This window comes from Salmo salar, chromosome ssa03 (assembly GCF_905237065.1).
Source record: "Salmo salar chromosome ssa03, Ssal_v3.1, whole genome shotgun sequence".
Classification (NCBI taxonomy): domain Eukaryota; kingdom Metazoa; phylum Chordata; class Actinopteri; order Salmoniformes; family Salmonidae; genus Salmo; species Salmo salar.
In genome coordinates, this window is record NC_059444.1 from 13,228,250 (window position 1) to 13,254,654 (window position 26,405).

General features: G+C 44.6%; 1 protein-coding gene across 2 annotated transcripts in view; it reads right to left on the minus strand.

Moving 5' to 3' along the window:
• Positions 1-1,352: 1,352 nt before the first annotated feature.
• Positions 1,353-26,405, minus strand: part of LOC106598853 (polyamine-transporting ATPase 13A3) — a 43,443-nt gene continuing 18,390 nt past the window's right edge. Inside the window, exons 8-32 of one of the 2 annotated variants that reach the window (XM_045714507.1) lie at positions 26,210-26,344; positions 25,700-25,772; positions 25,068-25,199; positions 24,639-24,806; positions 23,835-23,992; positions 23,243-23,431; positions 22,953-23,014; positions 22,085-22,235; positions 17,261-17,383; positions 17,137-17,154; positions 16,857-17,010; positions 16,564-16,684; positions 16,235-16,359; positions 15,730-15,893; positions 15,320-15,460; positions 14,893-14,972; positions 14,628-14,670; positions 13,923-14,032; positions 13,449-13,545; positions 13,221-13,293; positions 12,841-13,018; positions 12,225-12,406; positions 11,778-11,866; positions 11,564-11,644; positions 1,353-3,540 (exon numbers count right to left, since the gene is read on the minus strand). In XM_045714507.1, the coding sequence (XP_045570463.1) occupies positions 3,361-3,540; positions 11,564-11,644; positions 11,778-11,866; positions 12,225-12,406; positions 12,841-13,018; positions 13,221-13,293; positions 13,449-13,545; positions 13,923-14,032; positions 14,628-14,670; positions 14,893-14,972; positions 15,320-15,460; positions 15,730-15,893; positions 16,235-16,359; positions 16,564-16,684; positions 16,857-17,010; positions 17,137-17,154; positions 17,261-17,383; positions 22,085-22,235; positions 22,953-23,014; positions 23,243-23,431; positions 23,835-23,992; positions 24,639-24,806; positions 25,068-25,199; positions 25,700-25,772; positions 26,210-26,344 (3,027 nt within the window). In that variant the 3' untranslated portion in view covers positions 1,353-3,360. The remainder of the gene's footprint in view (positions 3,541-11,563; positions 11,645-11,777; positions 11,867-12,224; positions 12,407-12,840; positions 13,019-13,220; positions 13,294-13,448; positions 13,546-13,922; positions 14,033-14,627; positions 14,671-14,892; positions 14,973-15,319; positions 15,461-15,729; positions 15,894-16,234; positions 16,360-16,563; positions 16,685-16,856; positions 17,011-17,136; positions 17,155-17,260; positions 17,384-22,084; positions 22,236-22,952; positions 23,015-23,242; positions 23,432-23,834; positions 23,993-24,638; positions 24,807-25,067; positions 25,200-25,699; positions 25,773-26,209; positions 26,345-26,405) is intronic. The other variant, XM_014189868.2, reaches the window with a different exon arrangement.

A 26,405-nucleotide genomic window follows, 5' to 3' on the forward strand; every position in this document is an offset into this window, starting at 1 on the left:
CCAGTGGAACACAGGAGTGATGGTTGCTGATAATGGATCTTCGTATGCCTATGTAGATATTCTATAAAAAAAATGAAAAAAGAAGCTTTTCCCAGCTACAATAGTCATTTACAACATTTTAATGGACTTGTTTGTTGTTGCTTTTCTTTCAAAAACAAGGACATTTCTAAAGTGACCCCAAACCTTTGAACGGGAGTGTATACTAAACAATACAGGCGATACATCAGTTGTAAAACATGTACTGTACAAATTGAAAAAACAGATATTAGAATTAGCTGTTAATCTCAGAGAATATAAAATACAATCAAAATGTGATATCTTTTCAAAACAATTCCCTTTGATAAAAGCAGCATTTAGGTCAGGTGCAATGGTTTATAAATGTTACAAAAGGTATGGCATGACCTCATTCCCATCCATCACCTCACTTGGATACTCTAGGTCTGCTATTCTACAGAGATCAAATGTTTCATATGAGGAGACGGTACAGAATGTCACCTTTTATTTGAGGGTATTCTCATACATATCCGTTTTATCGTTTTAAGATTAAAGCACTTCATGTATTTAGTCCACCTATTTGAACGTTTCAAGTATTTGACGCCTTTAAAATGGGAGGACTAGATACATAGTGCTTTCATTTCTAAATGGTAAAACAGGTATATATGAAAATACCCTAAAATAAAAGATTCTGTACTGTCACCTCATATGAAACATTTGATCTCAAATCCAAAATGCTAGAGTATAGAGCTGAATTAAAACGATGTAGCTTCAGCATCCAAATAAATACGTACAGGAGTGTACGTGCACACACCCACCAGGTTTTTTTCTGGATCAAAATTGGGGTTAGGTGGTGGCTGTGATGAATAGTGCGGTTACCGACTGAAAATTTTAGATGCCCTCTTGGTCCGCAGAAAAAAATGTCCTGCAATTCTACACATTTGTCATGATGTGAGAGAAAAATAATTTTCTATGCAAATTTTCAGCAAATCTACACATTTTGCCATGGCTTATGCATTGATATGCTATCGGAGTGACTCAAACATAACTAAATGAATGGGGGCCCCATGCCATGACAAAAATACTGAATGCATAATTTCTCGAATTTTTGATTCTCCCTAACGGGCTAGATTTTATTTGGGTGATTGTTAGTTCTCAAAGATCATCTCATTAATATATATATATATATATATATATATATATATATCTGGTTTAATATATATCTGGTTTAAGTCATTTAAGTTTCCACTGAAAATGTTTTCCCATCCCAATAATTTTGTATTAAGTCCTGCCTAAGACTTTTCTATGCCGAAAAAACCCTGCATACACACGCACAAACACACAGGCACCAGATGAACTCAAGTGTTCAGGTTTTACAAGGGTCACGGACACTCACATACTTCCACAGGAAGAATTACATTCATAAAGCGTAGCAAATTCTCAGAGAAACACAGCAATATATTATTGGTACATTGGAATGTTATTCAATCTTGGCAAATACAGTAGTACCACTCACGCTTAAAACACACACAGTGCTTTCAAAATGCATAATCTGGGTGTGTTGATAAAAAATAAAAAATCCCTCCATTTCCCTCAGTAAGGTCCTGTTCACACATGTTCTCTTTAACTCTTGACATTTCGTTGGAGCAGCAATCAAGGCAGGTGAGAAAGTGTTAGTGGACGATTCCATAGTTCTTAGTCTTTGTGAAGATGAAAAATCAACCAGTGGTGAGTGCAAGGCAAGCCCTGTATTGGAAAGACATCATCTTTGGGCCTCTACACCAAGGCTCAACTAATAGCAAAAAGAGGGTTATAAATACCCAGTATGGGGCAGCCTGTCAGTAGTCACATTGCTGGGGTTCTATGTGTGCTTTGGGGGTTATGGGTAAGGACGGAGCAGTTATGGTCTAGTTATGGTCAAGAAGTTGACAGGATCACAGTCTGATTACAAGCTCATGATGTGATTTCACATGATTATTTTTGTTTAGTCCTGGATATGGGGCTAGTTGTCCAGGTGATGGAAGGTTCTAGACTCGATATTGGTTATAAACCAGTCAGTTGTCCAGGCAATGGAAGGTTCTAGACTCGATATTGGTTATAAACCAGGTCAGTTGTCCAGGCAATGGAAGGTTCTAGACTCGATATTGGTTATAAACCAGGTCAGTTGTCCAGGCAATGGAAGGTTCTAGACTCGATATTGGTTATAAACCAGGTCAGTTGTCCAGGCAATGGAAGGTTCTAGACTCGATATTGGTTATAAACCAGGTCAGTTGTCCAGGCAATGGAAGGTTCTAGACTCGATATCGTTTATAAACTAGAGCCGGGACGATATCAGTATTGCGATACTTGTTATTATCTTGGAAAAGAAAAACGAAGCAGATTTAACTTCTTTAGGAAACCAGCCCTTATGTTGGAGTCACAATTATTTATTTTCCTAGCTATAGATGGGTAAGCTGACAATGTCACGAAAACGATGCGCACTCTTCAAAATGGGGCAGAAGTCTGAGTTGTTGTGATTCTGGATGGCCAGATAGATACCAACAATGACAAGAAACTGCCATGTGGGGAATCGCAAGTGACTCATTTCAGGTAGTTTCATCTTCTTGATACCATGTCTTGTTTTGAGGTGTTTTGACTGATTTTATGTCAATGCTAATATGGCTCAAATTCGCTAGCTAGCTAACAACTGTTACGATGTATTTGAGAGACAAGTGCTCATTGTGCAAATGGATTTTGGTTTTCAATAAACATTGGAGAATAAATATAGTTGACATGTTGTCAACAATCTAAGCCAACCTGTCTGTTTTTCCCCATAGTTACGCACGCGTCCGTTTTGTTACTCAACAACCAATCTGCCTATTGCACACAATATTTTACTTACAGTAGGTTTTTAAAATACCTAAGAGTTTGGTCTACTTCATGTTTTCATTTTTGCCATGGAAAAAATATTGCGATACTGGTATCATCACAGCCCTACTTGTCCAGGCAAAGGAAGGTTCTATACTTGATACTGGTTATAAACCTGTCAATGGTTCGGGGAATGGAAGGTTCTAGACTTGAAACTGGTTATAAACCAGTTAGTGGTCCAGGGAATGAAAGGTTCTAGACTGGGTACTGTATGCCTCCCGAGTGGCACAGCGGTCTAAGACACTGCATCTCAGTGCTAGTGGCATCACTAGAGACCCTGGTTCGATCCCGGGCTGTATCACAACTGGCCATGATCAGGAGTACCATAGGGCGGCGCACAATTGGCCCAGCGTCGTCCGGGTTAGGGGAGGGTTTGGCCGGGGTAGGCCGTCATTGTAAATAAGAATTTGTTATTAACTGACTTGCCTCGTTAAATAATTCTTTTTTTGTGGCCATGTGTCACATGCTGACAGTGTGGTGGGGGGTGCTGGTGGTGTAGGTGACGGTAGCAGGTTTGGGGGGCCAGTCGGGGTCCTCCTGCAGCTCCTGGGCGACTTGCATGTAGCGCACTCTGGGGGTCTTCTCCTTCTGACCGAACAGCCAGGAGAGGAACGCCGTGCACCAACGCTCATTAGCAGACTAGAAATAGTACATACACAAATCAAACAAGAAAACAGCATAGACCACAGTAGGGTGAGAAACGAGAAAAACGCGAAAAAAAAGGGGGGGGATTTTCACGAAATTGACTACATAGAAAGGTCCTTTGGAAGAAGGATTTGACACAGAGGGGTGTGAAATTATTGACACCCTTGATAAAGATGAGGAATAATGACTGTATGAAATAAAGTATTCAAATACTGAGCTATAATGTATGTTCCAAAAAAATTGGGAAATTAAACAATTGCTCAGAGAAATATTTTTTTTAAGAAGTAATATTTTTTTTTCTCCACAAAAGGTAGGGGTCAAAATTATTAACACCCCTAAAGATTCTAATAAATAAAGAAGTCAAAAGTTAAGTATTTGGTCCCATATTCCTAGCATGCAATGACTACATCAAGCTTGTGACTCTACAAATGTGTAGGATGCATTTGCAGTTCGTTTTGGTAGTGTTGCAGATTATTTTGTGCCCAATAGAAATGAATGGTAAATAACATAGTGTCATTTTGGAGTCAAAATGACAATACAAGAATATGTTTCTAAACACTTCTACATTAATGTGGATGCTACCATGATTACATCTGAATCAATTGTGAATAATGATCAGTGAGAAAGTTAGAGGGTCAAAGATCATACCCCCAAGACACACTAACCTCCCGTTACTGGGAATTGTGAGAGGTTTGAATTACTTATTTTCTAGTCATTATTGTTCATCTTTATCAAGAGTGTCAATATTTTCAAACCCCACTGTCTATTTGACATTTGTATCTTAAAGCATGATTGAGAAATAATTAATTGAAGTTGGAATAATTATGACATTTCGGCATTACCCAGGCCTCCTTTAAGACTCCATAATGTTTGATCTGTAGGGGCTACAAAGCAAAAAAATGGGTGTCATATGAAGCTTTACCACTTGCTATGTAATATGAGTAGTATTTTGTTTTTAATAACAATTCATTACATACATTCAAGAATATTAAAAAATATCAGCTTTAATATTTAAAAAATATAAACTGGGTGGTTCGATCTACTTTTAGTGTTACGATCCAATTTGTTAGCGTTACCAACAGAGTGAATGTGAAAATGGATTCTAAATGGTCGCCCTCTGCTGGTGATTTGCAGGATGTGCAATGATGCAAGTAAAAGGACGGCTGTGATTGGTTAGATCGCCTACTATGCCAATTTCTCTGTATAAAATGGGCCATAACAGAGAGCAGTGGTACTCCTTAGTTTATTGAATATATATATATATTGTTCCCTGGACGGCAGATCGATGGCAGTATGGCGCAGCTGTTGAACAGAAAGGCCGAAATAGAATGTAACTGCTCAGCTGCAGCTCAATTACGCTTTAAGATAAAGGTTAAATATCAACAATCCTTTCTCCAAAAGGAACCTTCTATGGATTACATTTAGTAAAAATCCCCCAAATCATGGTCTTTTTCCCCCTAGTTTCGTGAGGAATCATCCAGTATCAGCATAGACCAAAGTTGCCTTTAGTGGCGTACAATTCTACACATGTTGCTAATCATGTTATTTTACACATTTTGCAATGAGGCTAAGAGAAAATGTTGCTGCTTCAAGGATAATTTCCAGCAGTTCTACACATATTGGCATGGGGCAGAGACAAAAATGCGCAGTTGTATAGTTAATAGCATGCTATTCTACAGATTTTGCAATGAGGCTGAGAGAATTTTGCATTTTTACAGCAAATGTCCTGTAACTCTCAATTTTTGCTATGGCTTATGACCTGTACATATGCTTTCTGGGGAGGGGGATTGGAGACCTCCAGGGTTCTGGGGGGGCAACCTTGCGGTGGTGTGTGGTACGCCAGTGGTTGCTTTTCAAATGCTACAGAAAGTATTTTTATTTCTAGTAATAATGCATGATACAGAGCATTCGGTAAGTATTCAGACCCTGACCTTTTCCACATTTTGTTACGTTACAGCCTTATTCTAAAATTAAATTGTTTTTTTCCCCCCTCATCAATCTACACACAATACCCCATTAATGACAAAGCAAAAACAGATTTTTAGAAGATTTATAAAAAAAAATGAAGAAAAAAAATGAAATATCACATTTACATAAGTATTCAGACCCTTTACTCAGTACTTTGTTGAAGCACCTTTGGCAGCGATTACAGCCTTGAGTGTTTTTGGGTATGATGCTATAAGCTTGTGTGACCGATGTGAAATGGCTAGTTAGTTAGCGGTGGTGCGCGCTAATAGCGTTTCAATCGGTGACGTCACTCGCTCTGAGACTTGAAGTAGGGTTTCCCCTTGCGTTGCAAGGGCCGCGGCTTTTGTGGCGCGATGGGTAACGATGCTTTGTGGGGTGTCAGTTGTTGATGTGTGCAAGGGTCCCTGGTTCGAGCCCGGGTTGGGGCAAAGAGAGGGACGGAACCTACACTGTTACACTTGTCACACCTGTATTTGGGGAGTTTCTCCCATTCTTCTCTGCAGATCCTCTCAAGCTGGGGTGGCAGGTTGCCTAGTGGTTAGAGCGTTGGGCCAGTAACCGAAAGGTTGCTAGATCGAATCCCCGAGCTGCCCTTGAACAAGGCAGTTAAACCCACTGTTCCTAGGCCGTCATTGTAAATAAGAATTTGTTCTTAACTAACTAAGTAAATAAAAAGCTCTGTCAGGTTGGATGGGGAGTGGTGCTGCACAGCTATTTTCAGGTCTCTCCAGAGATGTTCAATCGGGTTCAAGTCCGGGCTCTGGCTGGGACATTCAGAGACTTGTCACAAAGCCACTTCTGCTTTGCCTTGGCTGTGTGCTTAGGATTGTTGTCTTGTTGGAAGGTGAACCTTTGACCCAGTCTGAGTTCCTGAGCAGGTTTTCATCAGGGATCTCTCTGTACTTTGCTCCATTCATCTTTCTCTTGATCCTGACTAGTCTCACAGTCTCTGCCGCTGAATAACATCCCCACAGCATGATGCTGCCACCACCACGCTTCACCGTAGGGATGGTGCCAGGTTTCCTCCAGATGTGACTCTTGGCATTCAGGCCAAAGAGTTCAATCTTGGTTTCATCAGACCAGAGAATCTTGTTTCTCGTGGTCTGAGAGTCTTTAGGTGCCTTTTGGCAAACTCCAAGTGGGCTGTCATGTGACTTTTACTGAGGAGTGGCTTCCATCTGGCCACTCTACCATAAAGGCCTAATTGTTGGAGTGCGGCAGAGATGGTTGACTTTCTGGAAGGTTCTCCCATCTCCACGGAGGAACTCTGGAGCTCTGTCAGAGTGACCATCGGGTTCTTGTTTATCTCCCTGACCAAGGCCCTTCTCCCCCGATTGCTCAGTTTGGCCGGGCGGCCAGCTCTAGGAAGAGTCTTGGTGGTTCCAAACTTCTTCCATTTAAGAATGATGGAGGCCACTGTGTTCTTGGGGACCTTCAATGCTGCAGAAATGTTTTGCTACCTTTCTCCAGATCTGTGCCTTGCCACAATCCTGTCTCGGAGCTATACGGACAATTACTTCAACCTCACTGCTTGGTTTTTGCTCTGACATGCACTGTCAACTGTTGGACCTTATATAGACAGGTGTGTACCTTTCCAAATCATGTCCAATCAATTGAATTTACCACAGGTAAACATCTCACGGATGATCAATGGAAACAGGAGGCACCGGAGCTCAATTTCAAGTCTCACAGCAAAGGGTCTGAATAATGTCTCCCGACCCCTCATGTCTCAGCCTCCAGTATTTATGCTGCAGTAGTTTATGTGTCGGGGGGCTAGGGTCAGTCTGTTATATCTGGAGTTTTTCTCCTGTCTTTTCCGGTGTCCTGTGTGAATTTAAGTATGCCCTCTCTAATTCTCTCTTTCTTTCTTTCTTTCTTTCTTTGTTTCTCTCTCTCGGAAGACCTGAGCCCTAGGACCATGCCTCAGGACTACCTGGCATGATGACTCCTTGCTGTCCCCAGTCCACCTGGCCGTGCTGCTGCTCCAGTTTCAACTGTTCTGCCTGCGGCTATGGAACCCTGACATGTTCACCGGACATTCTATCTGTCCCAGACCTGTTGTTTTCAACTCTCTAGAGACAGCAGGAGCGGTAGAGATATCATCAATGATCGGCTATGAAAAGCCAACTGACACTTACTTTTGAGGTGCTGACTTGTTGCACCCTCGACAACTACTGTGATTATTATTATTTGACCATGCTAGTCATTTATGAACATTTGAACATCTTGGCCATGTTCTGTTATAATCTCCACCCGGCACAGCCAGAAGAGGACTGGCCACCCCTCATAGCCTGGTTCCTCTCTAGGTTTCTTCCTAGGTTTTGGCCTTTCTAGGGAGTTTTTCCTAGCCACCATGCTTCTACACCTGCATTGCTTGCTGTTTGGGGTTTTAGGCTGGGTTTCTGTACAGCACTTTGAGATATCAGCTGATGTAAGAAGGGCTATATAAATACATTTGATTTAATTATGTAAATAAGGTATTGCCGTTTTGTTTTTTTATAAATTAGCAGACATTTCTAAAAGCCTGTTTTCGCTTTGTCATTATGGGGTATTGTGTGTAAATTGATGAGGAAAATGTTTTATTTAATCCATTTTAGAATAAGGGTGTAACATAACAAAATGTGGAAAAAGTCAAGGTGTCTGAATACTTTCCGAATGCACTGTATATTAGACTAAATATCTGTGTAGGACAATAATTGCTAAAAACATGATATCGGTATCAATATCTTTCATACCTGATATTAAGATTATATTTTATTTCCAAAATTATCTGCCACTTAAACTCAAGGCATGCTTGAGAAGATTTGCAGATATTTCTGCAAAGCAGTTTTTAAAATATTGGTCATGTCTATTACGGCCCATAAAATAATGGTTCTCGAACTGGATCTTTCCATATCGGTGCATCTATCATTCTTAGTAATTTAAATGTCACTTATTTCTCAGCTTATTCAATCATAAAAAAGACAAAACAAATTAATTGAATATCAAGCCCCTCAGAAGCCAGAGCAAGGATCAATGTATCAACATTGTGCATGCATGGGGGGGTAGGGAAGGACAACTACTATGGGTCTTAGTGGGGGGGAAAGGGATGAACAACTACTATGGGTCATAGTGGGGGGAAAGGGAGGAACAACTACTATGGGTCTTAGTGGGGGGGAAAGGGAGGAACAACTACTATGGGTCATAGTGGGGGGGAAAGGGAGGAACAACTACTATGGGTCTTAGTGGGGGGGAAAGGGAGGAACAACTACTATGGGTCATAGTGGGGGGGAAAGGGAGGAACAACTACTATGGGTCATAGTGGGGGGAAAGGGAGGAACAACTACTATGGGTCTTAGTGGGGGGGAAAGGGAGGAACAACTACTATGGGTCTTAGTGGGGGGGAAAGGGAGGAACAACTACTATGGGTCATAGTGGGGGGGGAAAGGGAGGAACAACTACTATGGGTCTTAGTGGGGGGAAAGGGAGGAACAACTACTATGGGTCATAGTGGGGGGGGAAAGGGAGGAACAACTACTATGGGTCATAGTGGGGGGGAAAGGGAGGAACAACTACTATGGGTCTTAGTGGGGGGGAAAGGGAGGAACAACTACTATGGGTCATAGTGGGGGGGAAAGGGAGGAACAACTACTAGATCTACAAAGTGAAAGAGAACAAAATAAATACGCAAAGCCTAAACATTCCCAACCTGAGGTGTGAGAGTAGCGGAGGTGACGGCCATGACGTACTGGCCTAAACATTCCCAACCTGAGGTGTGAGAGTAAGCGGAGGTGACGGCCATGACGTACTGGCCTAAACATTCCCAACCTGAGGTGTGAGAGTAGCGGAGGTGACGGCCATGACGTACTGGCCTAAACATTCCCAACCTGAGGTGTGAGAGTAGCGGAGGTGACGGCCATGACGTACTGGCCTAAACATTCCCAACCTGAGGTGTGAGAGTAGCGGAGGTGACGGCCATGACGTACTGGCCTAAACATTCCCAACCTGAGGTGTGAGAGTAGGAGGTGACGGCCATGACGTACTGGCCTAAACATTCCCAACCTGAGGTGTGAGAGTAAGGAGGTGACGGCCATGACGTACTGGCCTAAACATTCCCAACCTGAGGTGTGAGAGTAGCGGAGGTGACGGCCATGCCGTACTGGCCTAAACATTCCCAACCTGAGGTGTGAGAGTAGCGGAGGTGACGGCCATGACGTACTGGCCTAAACATTCCCAACCTGAGGTGTGAGAGTAGCGGAGGTGACGGCCATGACGTACTGGCCTAAACATTCCCAACCTGAGGTGTGAGAGTAGCGGAGGTGACGGCCATGACGTACTGGCCTAAACATTCCCAACCTGAGGTGTGAGAGTAGCGGAGGTGACGGCCATGACGTACTGGCCTAAACATTCCCAACCTGAGGTGTGAGAGTAAGCGGAGGTGACGGCCATGACGTACTGGCCTAAACATTCCCAACCTGAGGTGTGAGAGTAGCGGAGGTGACGGCCATGACGTACTGGCCTAAACATTCCCAACCTGAGGTGTGAGAGTAAGCGGAGGTGACGGCCATGACGTACTGGCCTAAACATTCCCAACCTGAGGTGTGAGAGTAGCGGAGGTGACGGCCATGACGTACTGGCCTAAACATTCCCAACCTGAGGTGTGAGAGTAGCGGAGGTGACGGCCATGACGTACTGGCCTAAACATTCCCAACCTGAGGTGTGAGAGTAGCGGAGGTGACGGCCATGACGTACTGGCCTAAACATTCCCAACCTGAGGTGTGAGAGTAAGCGGAGGTGACGGCCATGACGTACTGGCCTAAACATTCCCAACCTGAGGTGTGAGAGTAAGCGGAGGTGACGGCCATGACGTACTGGCCTAAACATTCCCAACCTGAGGTGTGAGAGTAGGCGGAGGTGACGGCCATGACGTACTGGCCTAAACATTCCCAACCTGAGGTGTGAGAGTAGCGGAGGTGACGGCCATGACGTACTGGCCTAAACATTCCCAACCTGAGGTGTGAGAGTAGCGGAGGTGACGGCCATGACGTACTGGCCTAAACATTCCCAACCTGAGGTGTGAGAGTAGCGGAGGTGACGGCCATGACGTACTGGCCTAAACATTCCCAACCTGAGGTGTGAGAGTAGCGGAGGTGACGGCCATGACGTACTGGCCTAAACATTCCCAACCTGAGGTGTGAGAGTAGCGGAGGTGACGGCCATGACGTACTGGCATAAACATTCCCAACCTGAGGTGTGAGAGTAGCGGAGGTGACGGCCATGCCGTACTGGCCTAAACATTCCCAACCTGAGGTGTGAGAGTAGCGGAGGTGACGGCCATGCCGTACTGGCCTAAACATTCCCAACCTGAGGTGTGAGAGTAAGCGGAGGTGACGGCCATGACGTACTGGCCTAAACATTCCCAACCTGAGGTGTGAGAGTAGCGGAGGTGACGGCCATGCCGTACTGGCCTAAACATTCCCAACCTGAGGTGTGAGAGTAGCGGAGGTGACGGCCATGACGTACTGGCCTAAACATTCCCAACCTGAGGTGTGAGAGTAGGAGGTGACGGCCATGCCGTACTGGCCTAAACATTCCCAACCTGAGGTGTGAGAGTAGCGGAGGTGACGGCCATGACGTACTGGCCTAAACATTCCCAACCTGAGGTGTGAGAGTAGCGGAGGTGACGGCCATGCCATCGCTGCCCCCCTGCTTGTCTCGACTGAACACCAGCTTCCATAAGATGATGTCAAGGACCAAAGTCTAAGGAAGATTTCATTGGGCAGGAGTGAAAAGAAAATGGCTGCTAATCGTCCATAATTAGGGGGTGATGATCAGGTTACGAGCAAAGACAAGGATGTCACTCAGAACAACAGTCAAAAATAAAAACGCACATTATTTAAGAAATATTGATTGAATGTGGTTGTTATATTTGATTATTGAGGGATTGTATCAATTGATTGGATTGGTGTCATTTAATAATCACAGATGTCTACATGCAAGATTCTCAACAAGCTGAATCCTGTAGAGACAGATTGTAGGGTGAATACACATGAAGTTCCCTATACTGTACCTCCAATAGGAAAGACACAGCAGCGTTCACTAGGACAATGATGACCACTGTTACGCGCCATTCATGGGGAACACACACAATCTACGGGGAAAGAGCGTAATGGGATGGGGTTAGCTAGTCTCAAGACAAAAGCGTCACAAGGCAAAGTATACACTACACCACATCATGCCAGGCAATGGCAGCCATTTTGGGTCGGACATTTTGTCTCACTTACCTCCAGGAAATTGTCGATGGCAGGAACAGGATACAGCATGATCATGAAGAGGAATATGTACAGAGCCATACAGGATAGCATGAACGGCCCTATGACATTGGTTCAAACAAAATTAGGTCACAAGTAACTAGGCCATTTTGCTGCTCATATGGACAATTTAATTTAATCAGAGTCGGGGTAAATTCCATTTAAATTCCAGTCATTTCTGGAAGTACACTGAAATTCCAATTCTCTTCAATGCTTTTCAATGAGGAACATCTGGAAATTAAAATTGAATTTGGTTAACTTTCTGAAATGACTGGAATTAAAGCCCAGATTGACAAATCAATACAGTAAGCCATAGCTTCATAACAAATGTTAGCTCTATGTCAAACAATAACATTAGCATCTTAAATCTGCTGTTGCTGTGGATTCAAACACAGTTGACAATACACAAGTGGAGCTTACAGTTTTTATAGCTTGGCTGTCTGAAAGGTTTTCCCTTGGAGAAGATGATGGCCACTGCCAGGTACTGGAAGGAGGAGACGTAGAAGAGTGTAGTGTTCTCATAGTTTTTGATGTTCTTGTGGTCGACATGTGACGTTATGTTGGGACCATGGGTGAGATTGGCACTGGAAACATTACAGGCACTGTTGAAGAGAAACTTGGGTTAGCATGAAGATAACTTTCTTGGACATAATTACATGGCCCAGCTATTGTACCTCAGATTGTTTCCAAGATGGTGGACTGGTGGTGTACCCCTTATCAACCCTTTAGACCCCCAGATAACTTTCTTGGACTTCTGGATTGGGTTGTTGGACCATCTGAGGTCGTGTCCTACAATTCTTTTTTGGACCTTCCATATACAGTAAGAGTCTCAGATCACTTTTTGGACAATCAGATAAATATTTTGGATAATCAATAGGGGTATCCCTGATCATTTTGTTGGACCATCAGATAATATTTTGGATCATATATATGGTCCAGATTACCTTTTGGACCATCAGATAACTTTTGGGGTCATAAATAGCCAAATAGGTGTCCCAGATTCCTTCCCCCACAGCCCAGGCAGCGCAGTACTCACTCTGAGAGGGGCGTCCATTTCTCGTACCAGTTCTGGCCCCGGACCCAGAGGAAGGCCAGGACCTGGAAGGCCAGACAGGTGAGGATCTGGGTCAGCACGGAGAACAGCAGAGGGCCTGAGATTAGACTGGACGGGGGGCGCCGTGCCACCAGAACCTTCCACGCCGGGTTCAGACTCACTTACAATAAATAATGAACAATAGGAAATCAATAAAAATGGCAGTACATTTTTTTAAATCAATTTTAGTCATTCATTTTAGTGATACAGCAATTAGGATGTGAATATTTGAGTCCCCATAAAGAAACTATCAATGTCTGCTTGGATACTCAACTCAAGTAATGCCGGTTAAAGCATTCTGGAGACAGGTTTCTATTACTCACTTGTGAAGGCAATGATCAGAATGATAGCAACGTCAATGAAGAGGAACTGGAAGTCTCCCAGGTTGCTGAGGATCTACAACATGGAGACACAACCCCTTAAAACTGATCTCAAACCAGTCATTATCATATTCGTCAGTTGATCATAGCAGCTACACTTATCTCAAACCGGCTGTTACCATGTTTGTCAGTTGAGCTTAGTAGCTAAACTGATCTGGGACCAGTACTCACAGAGTAGAGGAGCGTGACACTGAGGTACTGGATGATGCTGTACAGGGCCATGAACTTGAACACACAGAAGGAGGTGATGAGAGCAGCTCGCCCCTCTCTGTGGAGAAACAACAGGCCATCATTCAGCCTGGCAACTCTGAGACTACTTTGATACAGCACTTCAGATACTTCAACAGATACATTTTATTCCACAGACAGATATTTCACTGGTACTTGTGCCAAGTAATTTATAACAACTGTATAAGGACTGTCAAATAAAGAGACATTTGACATTGTTCATGAAAAGGGATGCTAGTTCCTCTATAGGTTTATTCCAAGATTCCTGCCTTCAAGGGAGTTGTCCCTGACCACTGTGCTTTTGCCTTTGCATTGCTTGCTCTTTGGGGCTTCAGGCTTGGGTAACTGTAAAGCACTGTGACAACAGATGACGTAAAAAGGGCTTTATAAAAAAACATCTGATTGATGCTACAGTACCTAATGAGGTTGGGCACACAGGAGATGTTGGCGATGGAGGAGGTGAAGGGGGAGGCGACTGAGGCCTCCAGCTCTGACAGAGAGATCCCACTGTGAGCTCTCTTTAGGGCCTGGAGATAACAGAGGGAGGAGGGGAGGTCACTCAAATCGGCTCCAAATAATTGCTTGGAACATTGGTTGTGGGTTTAATTCCCGTGGAGGCCAGGTGAAAGGTACAGAGCCATACAGGATAGCATGAATAGCCTGTCTGGTAAAATAGATTTTATAGCAGAGTTATAAGAGGGCGGCATTACAGGAAAGAGACGTCTGTTCCTAATAGTGGTGTCATGAGAATACTGTCCCCTTATGGAATCTATTGACCAATGTCATACTTCTTGAAAACAGCTGATCCTATAGTCTGAACAGTGGCCCTGATCATAGCAACACTAATCTGCCCCATTCAAGCATTCTTTACAGTAATATATGCCATTTAGCAGCTGCTCCTATCCAAAACAACTTACAGTCATGTGTGCATACATTTTACGTAAGGATGGTCCCGGGAATTGAACCCACTTTCCTGGTGTTGCAAGCGCCATGCTCTATCAACTGAGCTACAAAGGACCACATTAATTGCAGTAAAACATGCTTTTATATTATGAGATGAAAAACACTCAGTACACCTCTTCAGAACAGTAGTACACATAAAAATGACAACCCCATACTTACGCCACAGTCATTGGCACCATCACCACACATCCCTACAGTATAGCTGCAAAGAATGCAAAAAAAGAGGCAGAAATTAAAGCAAAGTAGTCAACATATTACTTCGCTGGATGACAGAAATTTAGCATAATGTAGTTTCCCAGTAAGCACAAGACGTTGAAAAGATGTATTTTCAACGTGATTCCAAAAGGATGTATTTTCATCCCAAAAAAACAACTATTTTGAACGTCTTGTGCTCGTAGGGGTTAGTGCTGAAGAGGAGACTCACTCCACACTCTGTAGGACCTCTACCAGCTGAGTCTTCTGGTCAGGAGCCATGCGGGCGAATATTGTGGCACGCAGTGCCAGCTACAGCACCACCCAGTGGACAGACAGAGCATAACGCTAGCATCAAATAACGCTGTATTAGTGTGACTAAAGCTGCGTTTACACATGTAGCCCAATTCTGATCTTTTGCCCATTTATTGGCAAAAGAGCTGAGCTGATTGGTCAAAAGACCAATGAATGGAAAAATATCTGAATTCGGCTGCCTGTGTAAACACATCCATGATGTCCATAAGGGTTTACCATCTAGGTATTACAAACCCAGCTCAGTTAAGGGAGGCACTGAACACTAGAATGTAGCAATTTAGTACATCTGTCATCCTACAGTCATTTCATTTCTATTGTCCAGAGTGATGGAGTTTGGCACTGACCTTTTGGACTAGGTCAGGGAAGTGTTCAGTGATGACAGCAAAGGACCTGCCACTCATAGCAAAGTGGTAGCCGTGCTCCTGCTGCTTGTGCTGCTCACCATAAGCCACATGGCCCACATCCTCAAGGCTGATTTCCACTGACTGGGGAACATTAGAGAAAAGGGGGACATGAACGGCCATGATGGATCATCAGTTGCAACAACATTAATGAGGAAAAGAGAAACTGTGTCCTTAGGCTACAGGACATACAATATACTGAATATAAAGATACTGCGATATTCATCCAGGGAGTACTTTTTAAATATAAAGATCTTGTTTCCAAGTGAGACTTGCTTAATAAACTCATATCCTGTCTTTATAGAATAGTTTAATATCAATCCATGTCTTTTAATTAAGTTTTTCCCCCTCACCTCAACACGATTGTCTTTGCTGGTGTGGTTCTCTGTGTAGTGCCAATTGATCGTAGCAGGCTGGATGTCTTTGGGAGGTGTGGCGTCTGCTATGATGACCCTCTCATGAGGGGTTATCATGCCACAGTCTCTGGCTACTGATATAGCGGTTAGCATATTATCGCCTACAGACAGACAGAGAGATGACAACAAGATGCAAAACAGGTTAAATTACTAAAATGTAAAATGCAAGATGTAAAATGTACATTTTCATTGTTATCAGTGTAAGTGTGGCAGCTAGTTGTAGTTAGCTTAGTCATTCCAAATGACATAATAGCAGTTTAAATGGCTTTGCAGTACTGATGGTTACTTCAGTGTAAAGTGCTGGTGGGACTATGGTATTGAATATTGGTAAGATTGGTACATGCTACAGTACAAAAAGGCACTAGCAAACCTAAACAATCTCCCAGAATACTGACAACATTTTGTATTGTAGATGAAGACTGTATACGATTGGCTTATTCACCTGTAACCATCACAGTGCGGATGTTTGCACGTCGCAGGTCTTTTAAAACCCCAGCAGTCTCTTCCTTTAGCTTGTTTTGCATGATTATGAGCCCAAGGAACTCCATATTGGTCTCTATGAGATCTCTGACAGGTATAGAAAACAGATGAATTTATTAAAGAATAGGAATTTAGCCCACATAATCCAGCAATTAAAAAAGTTACACTATTTGTGAAAGGGGAAGTTCACAAATTCACACATTCAAATGTCTTGAATCTTCTAGCAAGAAATAAGTCAGTTCTCAATCCTGTGATTCTATTCAGCACATTGTATTAAGCACATTGTACTACCTGTTGAGGTTCTGGACCTTGTGCCAGGAGAGTTTGGCCTCCAGCTGGCGATGGGCCAAGGCTATGACTCTGAACCCCTGCCTGGTGTAAGACTCCAGGGTCTCTGTGAAGCTCTCTGGTACTAGAGTAAGAGAAAATAATCATTCATTGGGTTATAGTCTATTAACCTGCAAGCATGTTCATGTAAATGCGTAAGCCTGTCTTGACCGTGCACATACAGGTGGGGTACAGGGATAGAAGTACATGTTCTGGCAAACTGCTGCCTGGTAAGACTGAATAAAGGTCTAACTAACTTGTGTCCTCTGTGCAGAGGCTGGCCACAACCTCTGGCGCCCCTTTGAGGTAGGCGTCCATGCGCTTCTCCCCCAGCTTCCGGACCACCACACTCATCCTCTGTAGAGCTGACGAGAAAGGAAACTGGCGGACGATCCCAATTTCATAGGACAACTGAGAGACCGACAGCACAAGGTCAAACAAAATCCATTCAACCGTTCAACTTTTCCCATTCATATACAAATCAATATTCAAAGAAGGAAAGAAAGATGCATTTGAAAAAGCCCTCACACTACTTACCGTCAGCTCAGACAGCTCCTAAAAACCCAAAGGAGAAAAGAAGGGTTAAAGGACATAGTTAAGGTATATCTACCAGATATTGAGATGTAGCGAGGTAGGAGAGAGCATACTATGGATACTGTACCATGTTCTGTGCTAGATTGACTTCCTGGTTGACCTCTGGGAGCACCTGTTTGGGTGGCCGCACCACAGTGGGCATTATTGGATTGTGGAGGGCTGTTTCTTCCTCTGTTGGCTCCTCTAGAATCTGAACATCACAAACATTGGTGTTAAACAACATTAGTGACCCATATGAAAAAACTGGCAGCCCCTTCTGAAAGGCTAAACATGATTTAGACGGGTAACCCAGGGGCCAGTCTGCCATCTTGCCAAGGCAACGATGTAACATTGCTGAATGTAGAAACAGTCTGGCACCAGTGGTAGGGATTTTGTGCTTGTGTTAGCATGTAGCATCTTCCAGCTATTCTGTTACCATAGCTCTAACAGAAAGAATCCCACTGCTGCCACTATCTGTCAATATGTTTTGTGTTGTAGTCACGACATACAAAGATATGAAGAATGTGTCAGAGCATGTTTCAGTCAGCAACAGTACATATACAAGTTGGAACATTTCCATTTCCTGTGTAATACCAGTATGTGTAACACATTGCTACATTAGTATTACAGAAATGCAGTTAGCGTGTAGCATTGTTAGCATAACTACACTGAACAAATGTAGGAGAGATTATCATTCCAATATTGTCTTGGAGCCTCTACAACTCTTTCTCCACAACTCTTCATTGGAATCCCATTGACTTGGCTATCTACAAACTACACTGAATAACAATATAAAACACAACATGCAACAATTTTACTGAGTTACAGTTCATATAAAGAAAATCGGTCAATTGAAATAAATTCATTAGGTCCTAAATCTATGGATTTCACATGACTGGGAATTCAGATATGCATCTGTTGGTCACAGATACTTTAAAAAAAGGTAGGGGCGTGGATCAGAAAACCAGTCAGTATCTGGTGTGACCACCATTTGCCTAATGCAGCGGTGACACATCTCCTTCACATAGAGTTGATCAGGCTGTTGATAGTGGCCTGTGGAATGTTGTCCCACTCCTCTTCAATGGCTGTGCAAAGTTTCTGGATATTGGTGGGAACTGGATCCCGCTGTCGTACACGTCGATCCAGAGCATCCCAAACATACTCAAGGGGTGACATGTCTGGTGAGTAAGCAGGCCATGGAAGAACTGGGACATTTTCCCTTCCAGGAATTGTGTACAGATCCTTGCGACATGGGGCAGTGTATTACCATGCCGAAACATGAGGTGATGGTGGTGGATGAAAGGTACAACACTGGGCCTCAGGATCTCGTCACAGTATCTCTGTGCATTTAAATTGCCATCAATAAAATGCAATTGTGTTCATTGTCCGTAGCTTAAGCCTGCCCATACCATAACCCCACCGCCACCATGGGGCGCTCTGTTCACATCGGTGACATCAGAAAACCGCTCGCCCACACGATGCCATACATGGTATCTACACAGTACAGTTGAAACCGGGATTCATCCGTGAAGAGCACACTTCTCCAGAGTGTCAGTGGCCATCGAAAGTGAGCATTTGCACACTGAAGTCGGTTACGACGCAGTCAGGTCAAGACCCTGTTGAGGACGACGAGCACACAGATAAGCTTCCCTGAGACAGTTTCTGACAGTTTGTGCAGAAATTCTTCGATTATGCAAACCCACAGTTTCATCACCTGTCCGGGTGGCTGGTCTCAGACTGTTGCAGGTAAAGAAGCCGGATGTGGAGGTCCTGGGCTGGCGTGGTTACACGTGGTCTGGGGTTGAGAGGCCGGTTGGACGTATGGCCAAATTCTCTAAAACGACGTTGGAGGCGGCTTATGGTAGAGAAATTAACATTCAATTATCTGGCAAGAGGTCTGATGGACATTCCTGCAGTCAGCATGCCAATTGCACGCTCCCTAAAAACTTGAGACATTAGTGGCGTTGTGTGACAAAACTGCACATTTTAGAGTGGCCTTTTGTTGCCTCCAACATGAGGTGCACCTGTGTAATGATCATGTCACGGTTGTCGTAAGGAGGAGCGGACCAAAGTGTCGTTCCACATTTTATTTATACTGTGAAACTATGCAATACATAAACTGAATGACAAAAACAATAAACCGTGACGCAGAGGTGAAACATACACTACTCAAAATGAACCTCTCACAAACCCAGGTGGGACAAACACCAACATAAATATGACCTCCAATTAGAGACAACAATGACCAGCTGCCTCTAATTAGAGATCATCCCAAACAAAGCCCAACATAGAAAATCCAACCTAGAAAAAAACCCTGTCATGCCCTGATCTACTCTACCATAGAAAATAACAGCTTTCTATGGTCAGGACGTGACAGTACCCCCCCCAAAGGTGCAGACCCCGAATACACCTAAAAAACTAAAAAAGGGAGGGTGGGGAGGGGACAAATGTCTATGGCGGTTCTGGTGCAGTACACAGAACCTTCTCATCCAGTGGATCCTCCAGCAAAGGAGGCGGCTCCGGTTCGGGGCGTAACCCCTGCTCCGCCCGCTGATCCCTCCGTTTTTGTGTCACCGGACCGTGGATCATCACCCCGGAGGTTCTGGACTGCAGACCGCCGCTGGAGGCTCCGCGCCGCGGGCCGTCTCAGGAGGCTCCGCGGGCCGTCTCAGGAGGCTCCGCTCCGCGGGCCGTCACAGGAGGCTCCGCGGGCCGCCGCGGGCCGTCTCAGGAGGCTCCGGGCCGCGGGCCGTCTCAGGAGGCTCCGGGCCGCGGGCCATCACTGGAGGCTCCGGGCCGCCGATCATCACTGGAGGCTCCGGGCCGCCGATCATCACTGGAGGCTCCGGGCCGCCGATCATCACTGGAGGCTCCGGGCCGCCGATCATCACTGGAGGCTCCGGGCCGCCGATCATCACTGGAGGCTCCGGGCCGCCGATCATCACTGGAGGCTCCGGGCCGCCGATCATCACTGGAGGCTCCGGGCCGCCGATCATCACTGGAGGCTCCGGGCCGCCGATCATCACTGGAGGCTCCGGGCCGCCGATCATCACTGGAGGCTCCGGGCCGCCGATCATCACTGGAGGCTCCGGGCCGCCGATCATCACTGGAGGCTCCGGGCCGCCGATCATCACTGGAGGCTCCGGGCCGCCGATCATCACTGGAGGCTCCGGGCCGCCGATCATCACTGGAGGCTCCGGGCCATGGATCATCACTGGAGGCTCCGTGCCTTGGATCATCACTGGAGGCTTCGTGCCTTGGATCATCACTGGAGGCTTTTTACGTGGAGCTGGAACAGGTCTCACCGGACTGGGGAACATCGCTGGAGGCTCTGGACTGGGGGATGTCGCCGGAAGCTCTGGACTGGGGGATGTCGCTGGAAGCTCTGGACTGGGGGATGTCGCTGGAAGCTCTGGACTGGGAAGGTGTACAGGAGGCCTGATACTGGGGCTGGCACAGGTGGCGCCAGACTGGTGACACGCACCTCAGGGCAAGTGTGAGGAGCAGGCACAGGGCGTACCAGGCTGGATAGGCTCATTGGAGGCCTGGTACGTGGGGCAGGCACAGAGCGCACCGGGCTGTGAATGCGCACTGGCGACACAGTGCGCATCACCGCATAACACGGTGCTTGCTCAGTCACTCGCTCCCCACGGTAAGCACGAGGAGTTGGCTCAGGTCTTCAACCTGACTGCCAATTTCCCCGTGTGCCCCCCCCCCCCCCAAAGAAATTGGGGGGCTGCCTCTCATGGTTCCCTTGTTGCCGTGCTCTCGCTGCCTCCACCTGTTCACATGGGAGGCGCTTTTCTCCTGCCCCTAATTCCTCCAAAGCCCTGGATATACTCCTCCTCATCTCCTCCCAAGTCCACTGGTCCATTCCACGCTGCTTGGTCCTTTGGTGGTGGGAGATTCTGTCACGGCTGTCGAAAGGAGGAGGGGACCAAAGTGCAGCTTGTGTGTCATTCCACATTTTATTTATACTGTGAAACTATGCAATACATAAATAAACTGAATGACAAAAACAAACCGTGACGCAGAGGTGAAACATACACTACTCAAAATTAATCTCGCACAAACCCAGGTGGGACAAACACCAACTTAAATATGACCTCCAATTAGAGACAACGATGACCAGCTGCCTCTAATTGGAGATCATCCCAAACAAAGCCCAACATAGAAATATAAAACTAGAACAACCCAACACAGAAAATCTAACCTAGAAAAAAAACCTGTCACGCCCTGACCTACTCTACCATAGAAAATAATAGCTTTCTATGGTCAGGACGTGACAGATCATGCTGTTTAATCAGCTTCTTGATATGCTACGTATACTCCCGCTCCCCCTCTCTGGCGCTCGTTGTCACCAGTTTACTTATTATTACGCACACCTGCCACCATCGTTACGCACACCTGCGCCTCTGGACTCCACTCACCTGGACTCCATCACTTCTATGATAACCTCCCCTATATCTGTCACTCCCTTTGGTTCATTCCCCAGGCGGTATTAGGCATGTTTCTCATGTTCATGCTACTCGTTTTGTATTGTTCCATGTTTTTTGTATTATTAAATACACCCCCTGTACTTGCTTCCTGACTCCCAGTGTCTGCATTACACCACACCTGTCAGGTGGATGGATTATCTTGGCAAAGGAGAAATGCTCACGAACAGGGAGGTAAACTAATTTGTGCACAACATTTGAGAGGAATAAGCTTTTTGTGCATATGGAACATTTCTGGGATCTTTTATTTCAGCTCATGAAACATGGGACCAACACTTTACATGTTGTGTTTATAATTTTCTTCAGTATAGAACAGAAACTACTGTAGGTTACAATATCCACACAAGAACAGAGACAGCGTTGGAGAAAAAAAAAAACATTGCGACCACATCGAGACAGCCTTGCGACCGACTGACCCAGCCTGTAGCGTTGAACATCTTGAGGTCCAGTGGGTCTCCGGAGAGTTCTCCCTCTAGCTTGGTCAGAGAATGGCAGGTGGCCATGCAAGACACAAACGAGGACCTGACTAGGGTCTCATTGGCTGGGTCATCCTCTGGGGGAGAGAAGCTGAGAGAAAGAAGTAGATTGAAAGCTGATCTAAGACCAATTTTGTGTTTTCACCCATAGGGGGCTGCAGCTAAGTAAACACGTGTAAATTGTGGGTTTCTGATTGAATAGCTTTAAAAAGGTAACTACAACATTATGTAAATGTGTAACTATGCCTTTAAAAGGACAATCTGCAGTTTGCTACATCCATTTTGGCCCTACAAATTCATATGTATCCATTGATTCTTGAGGAACTTAACTTGTAAATACCTCATGAGCTTAGTTCAACTGCCGTACCCCATCAGATCCCAAAATATGAGCTTGTTTAACTCCAAGTAAATGTAAATAAACAATGTAATGCCTCAAAACATGGTTAGAACTATAATTTTTGATATCATGGATGGTCAGCCCTTGCATCCATATCTCTGTCTATGAATATGAAATTGGTTACATTTCTCCAGCCCAATCCCTCAGCTTTTTACCAAAACAGTGGTGGGCTTTGTTATCGTTTCAACTGCTGATTGCCCCTTTAACGGGGTTTCACGAGGGGACTAGTGGGGTCACAGAGAAAGGACTGGGGGAAACAAAGGAGCTGTGGTATTCATCCACTGACTTCCCCATAACAATGGAGGGGTCAGAGACAGTAGATAACTGATACATGGTAGAAGAGAACATCTCTCCTTAGCCATGGTGGCCATGATGAGAAACATGGACACCTCATATCCCCCTCATTCTCACCTGCCATTTTCAACTCTCTGGATCCCCCAAAGGTCCAAACCATCTTCAGTGAGAGTACCAGTCTGTGTGAGGAGCAGGACAGTTACACAGAAATATACTGTAGCTTCATTCTACAACTGTCTGCATTTTGTACCTGTGTGCTAGCTAAAGATTTCTGAATACTTTAATTTAAAATCACAGAATCATAGTTTTACAAAAACATACTACTAGATAGAGCAATATGTTTTGTTAGTGATTATAACAGCCTGATACTTGGCATGAAGTTTGAGTTTACGTGGCGTAGAGGGTACCTTGTCGAAGCAGATGAGGTTGAGTTGGCCACAGATGTTGATCCTCTGGGGGCTGATGCAGAAGATACCCACACGTTTCAGCCGGCGCTGGGCATAGACTATGCCAGCTGTCATGGCTGCAGGCAGCGCTGGGGGCACCGTGATGGTGATAATGTCCAGAGACTCAACCACTATGGTTTTGGCTGGAACCTGTTCAAAGAGAAGAGAAGAACCTTGTAATAAGTTTGGCTGGAACCTGGACATGGAAAATACTCAATGAAATTGACAAACTGCAGACATAGGGAAACAACACTATTGCTGGACTTAACTGTCTCCATACTGATATGTTTCTATTTTACTATGAGATGGTCGTATTCTTCCAAAAAAGAGAATTGGTTGGGAATGGGCCATGCATGGTTAAATAATGGTCAATTCATACACTGCCAGAGGACTATTTCCACAAATTTAAAACTAAGCCAAAAATACAGGATGGATACTACACATTGATTGTGGAGTGGGTAGGTATAATGCTCTTTGAGTACTAGCGAATAAAGCACTACACAAATGCAATCCGTTTTCAATGCCTGAACAGACAAACTGCAAAGTGCAGTACCTGGTTTATGATGCTGAGGACGATGGTGTAGATGAAGCCAATGCCGGCCACTCCCACCAGACAGAGCAGGAAGAGATAGGCATCTCTGTACAGCTTGAAGTCAGTGGGCTTGGGGTACAGGATGGAGCGTACCAGCTGGCCCTTCTCTGTGCTGAAACCTGACAGACAACAAATATTGGAAATAACCTAAATAGCATTTGAATTGATGAGCTGCAGAGTGCCATATTAACCCTTTAATTGAGTACATTTATCTCACATCCCAGTGGAAGCTGGTAGCTCATCCTCACCATGTCTCTCTCCACTGTTGTATTCAGGGAAGGTTGGTTTATAACTGAATGCACACAAACACTTTGAGCTAGACCTATAACAACTTTATAGCCCTGTGTATGTCAGTTAACCTAGAGTCTGAGGCCCATGCACTAATACACATATGCTATATTTAAGATATAAGGTATGGGGGGGGTGTGTGGTATATGGCCAATATACCACAACTAAGGGCTGTTCTTGAGCATGACGCAACGTGGAGTGCATGGATACAGCCCTTAGCCCTGGTGTATTGGCCATATACCACATACCCCAGAGGTGCCTTATTGCTATTATAAACTGGTTACCAACGTAATTAGAGCAGTAAAACATTTTTGTCATACCTGTGGTATATGGTCTGATATACCATGGCTGTCAGCCAATCAGTATTCAGGGCTCGAACCACCCAGTTTATAATAGGTAACAAATGTGTATTAGGTGTATTAAGGTCAATGAAAAACAGCTCCATAACAGAAGACTGGAAACAATAAGTGGTCTCACCAGTCCTGACCACCACGGCCTTGACCAGTTCCCCAGTGTAGAAGCGAGTCTGAATGATGTGAGTGCCACAGAACAGCGTGTGTCTCTTGTGTTCCTCTATGCTATAGAGGCCAGCCCCATCTTCTCCTGAGCTGGGTAGGCTGGTCTTGGTGACAGGCACACTCTCACCTGGAGAGGACCAATAGAAAGACTCTTTAAATATTATAGGTACACATAACATGATTACACTACAATGGAACCATAGCAGCTTTTATTATGGCATACGGGGCCTGTTTTCAGGACCCAGATTAAAGCTAGCCCTGAACCGAAAAGCACTTTCAAATTAGTTTTCCCATTGAGCATGTTTTTTTAGTTCAGGACAAGGCTTAATCTGGGTCCGAGAAACTGGCCCATAGTGTTCAAATTAAAGGAAGAACATTTTATAGTCACCTGTCAGCATGCTCTCGTTGACGATGCAGTTTCCATGAACCAGCACGGCGTCACAGGGCATGATCATTCCATTGGACGGGATGACGATGACATCACCAGGGACCAGCTCTGTGGACATGGCCTCCTCGACATCTGTGTTCAACACAACACCACAGGGGTATACTACAAAGCAGGAGCCAGCTAACTGTGATAAACAACCAGAAATAACTATGGATTTTCTGTTTCATTAAGAAAGCTAAACTAAATTTTAAAAAAAAGTTATTTCATAATATTTAGGCAAGTTAGCTGGCTAACTCCTTGATCCGGTTTGTAGTATACCCCTCTGGTCAGATGACGAACCCATAACAAGCAGCATAGTCCATAAGGAGGACTTGTTTTTCCTTCACAATAATTAAATAAATAAATAGAAATGTGTAATAAAAGATGTAGGATGAAATTATACCCATTATCAAATCATTATCAAGTACACATTGTCAACCATTATCAAATACACATTTTAATGTAATACTTCAAAAGTGTAACCAAAACAATGGAAAGGAGGAGGTCACTAATAAAATGCAATAGTAGATGAATACACTTGAATACACTACATTAATCTCTATAGAGCCAGTCTTATCAGGCCTGTTACATACCTAGAGTCCCTCTGCACACTGAGACACGTACAATACTGTGGGTTGCCACCATGTCATGCAGCATGATGTATTGCTGTAAGCAGAGAAAAAGGGAATCCATTAAAAGAAACACAAGCTAAACAACACAGAAGTAATCTATTCTATTCAATCTAATATGCTTTAAGTGAGAATTGGTTTGAACCCGAAAAAAGGAAATTCACGAGCACCACAATGTCTATTCCACCCATGCTCTACCAAGGTTTTCCAGCACACAGCTTTGACCTACTACAGTAGCTATGTTGGTATTGTACTTCAGACTATGTGTAGGCAGGTTGCTTAGGATTCAACCCTTCTCTTATATGATGGTAGGGAGATTTGAAGTTAACGCTAGCCCGCCAGCCCCCCCCACAAAAACTATTCTGTCAATGCCAAGGAACGAGTAACATTTAACTCCGATAACTCCGATTGAAAGGCAACATGGCTGCCACTTCCGCTACATGAGGAAGTGCTTAGTCTAGGACGATCACCCACCTTCTTGACGGTGTACAGCGAGGTAGCTATGGATATGACAGACATGAAGACTATGGCAGCGGCGTAGTAGTAATACTGTTCAATGCTCCACAGAATCACGCTGAAGAGCTGGAATATGTAGAACGGATTCAGGACCTGAGGTTGAAAGAATTAATATGGGGAAAAAGTCGGAAATTATTGAGATAGTTTCATCCTA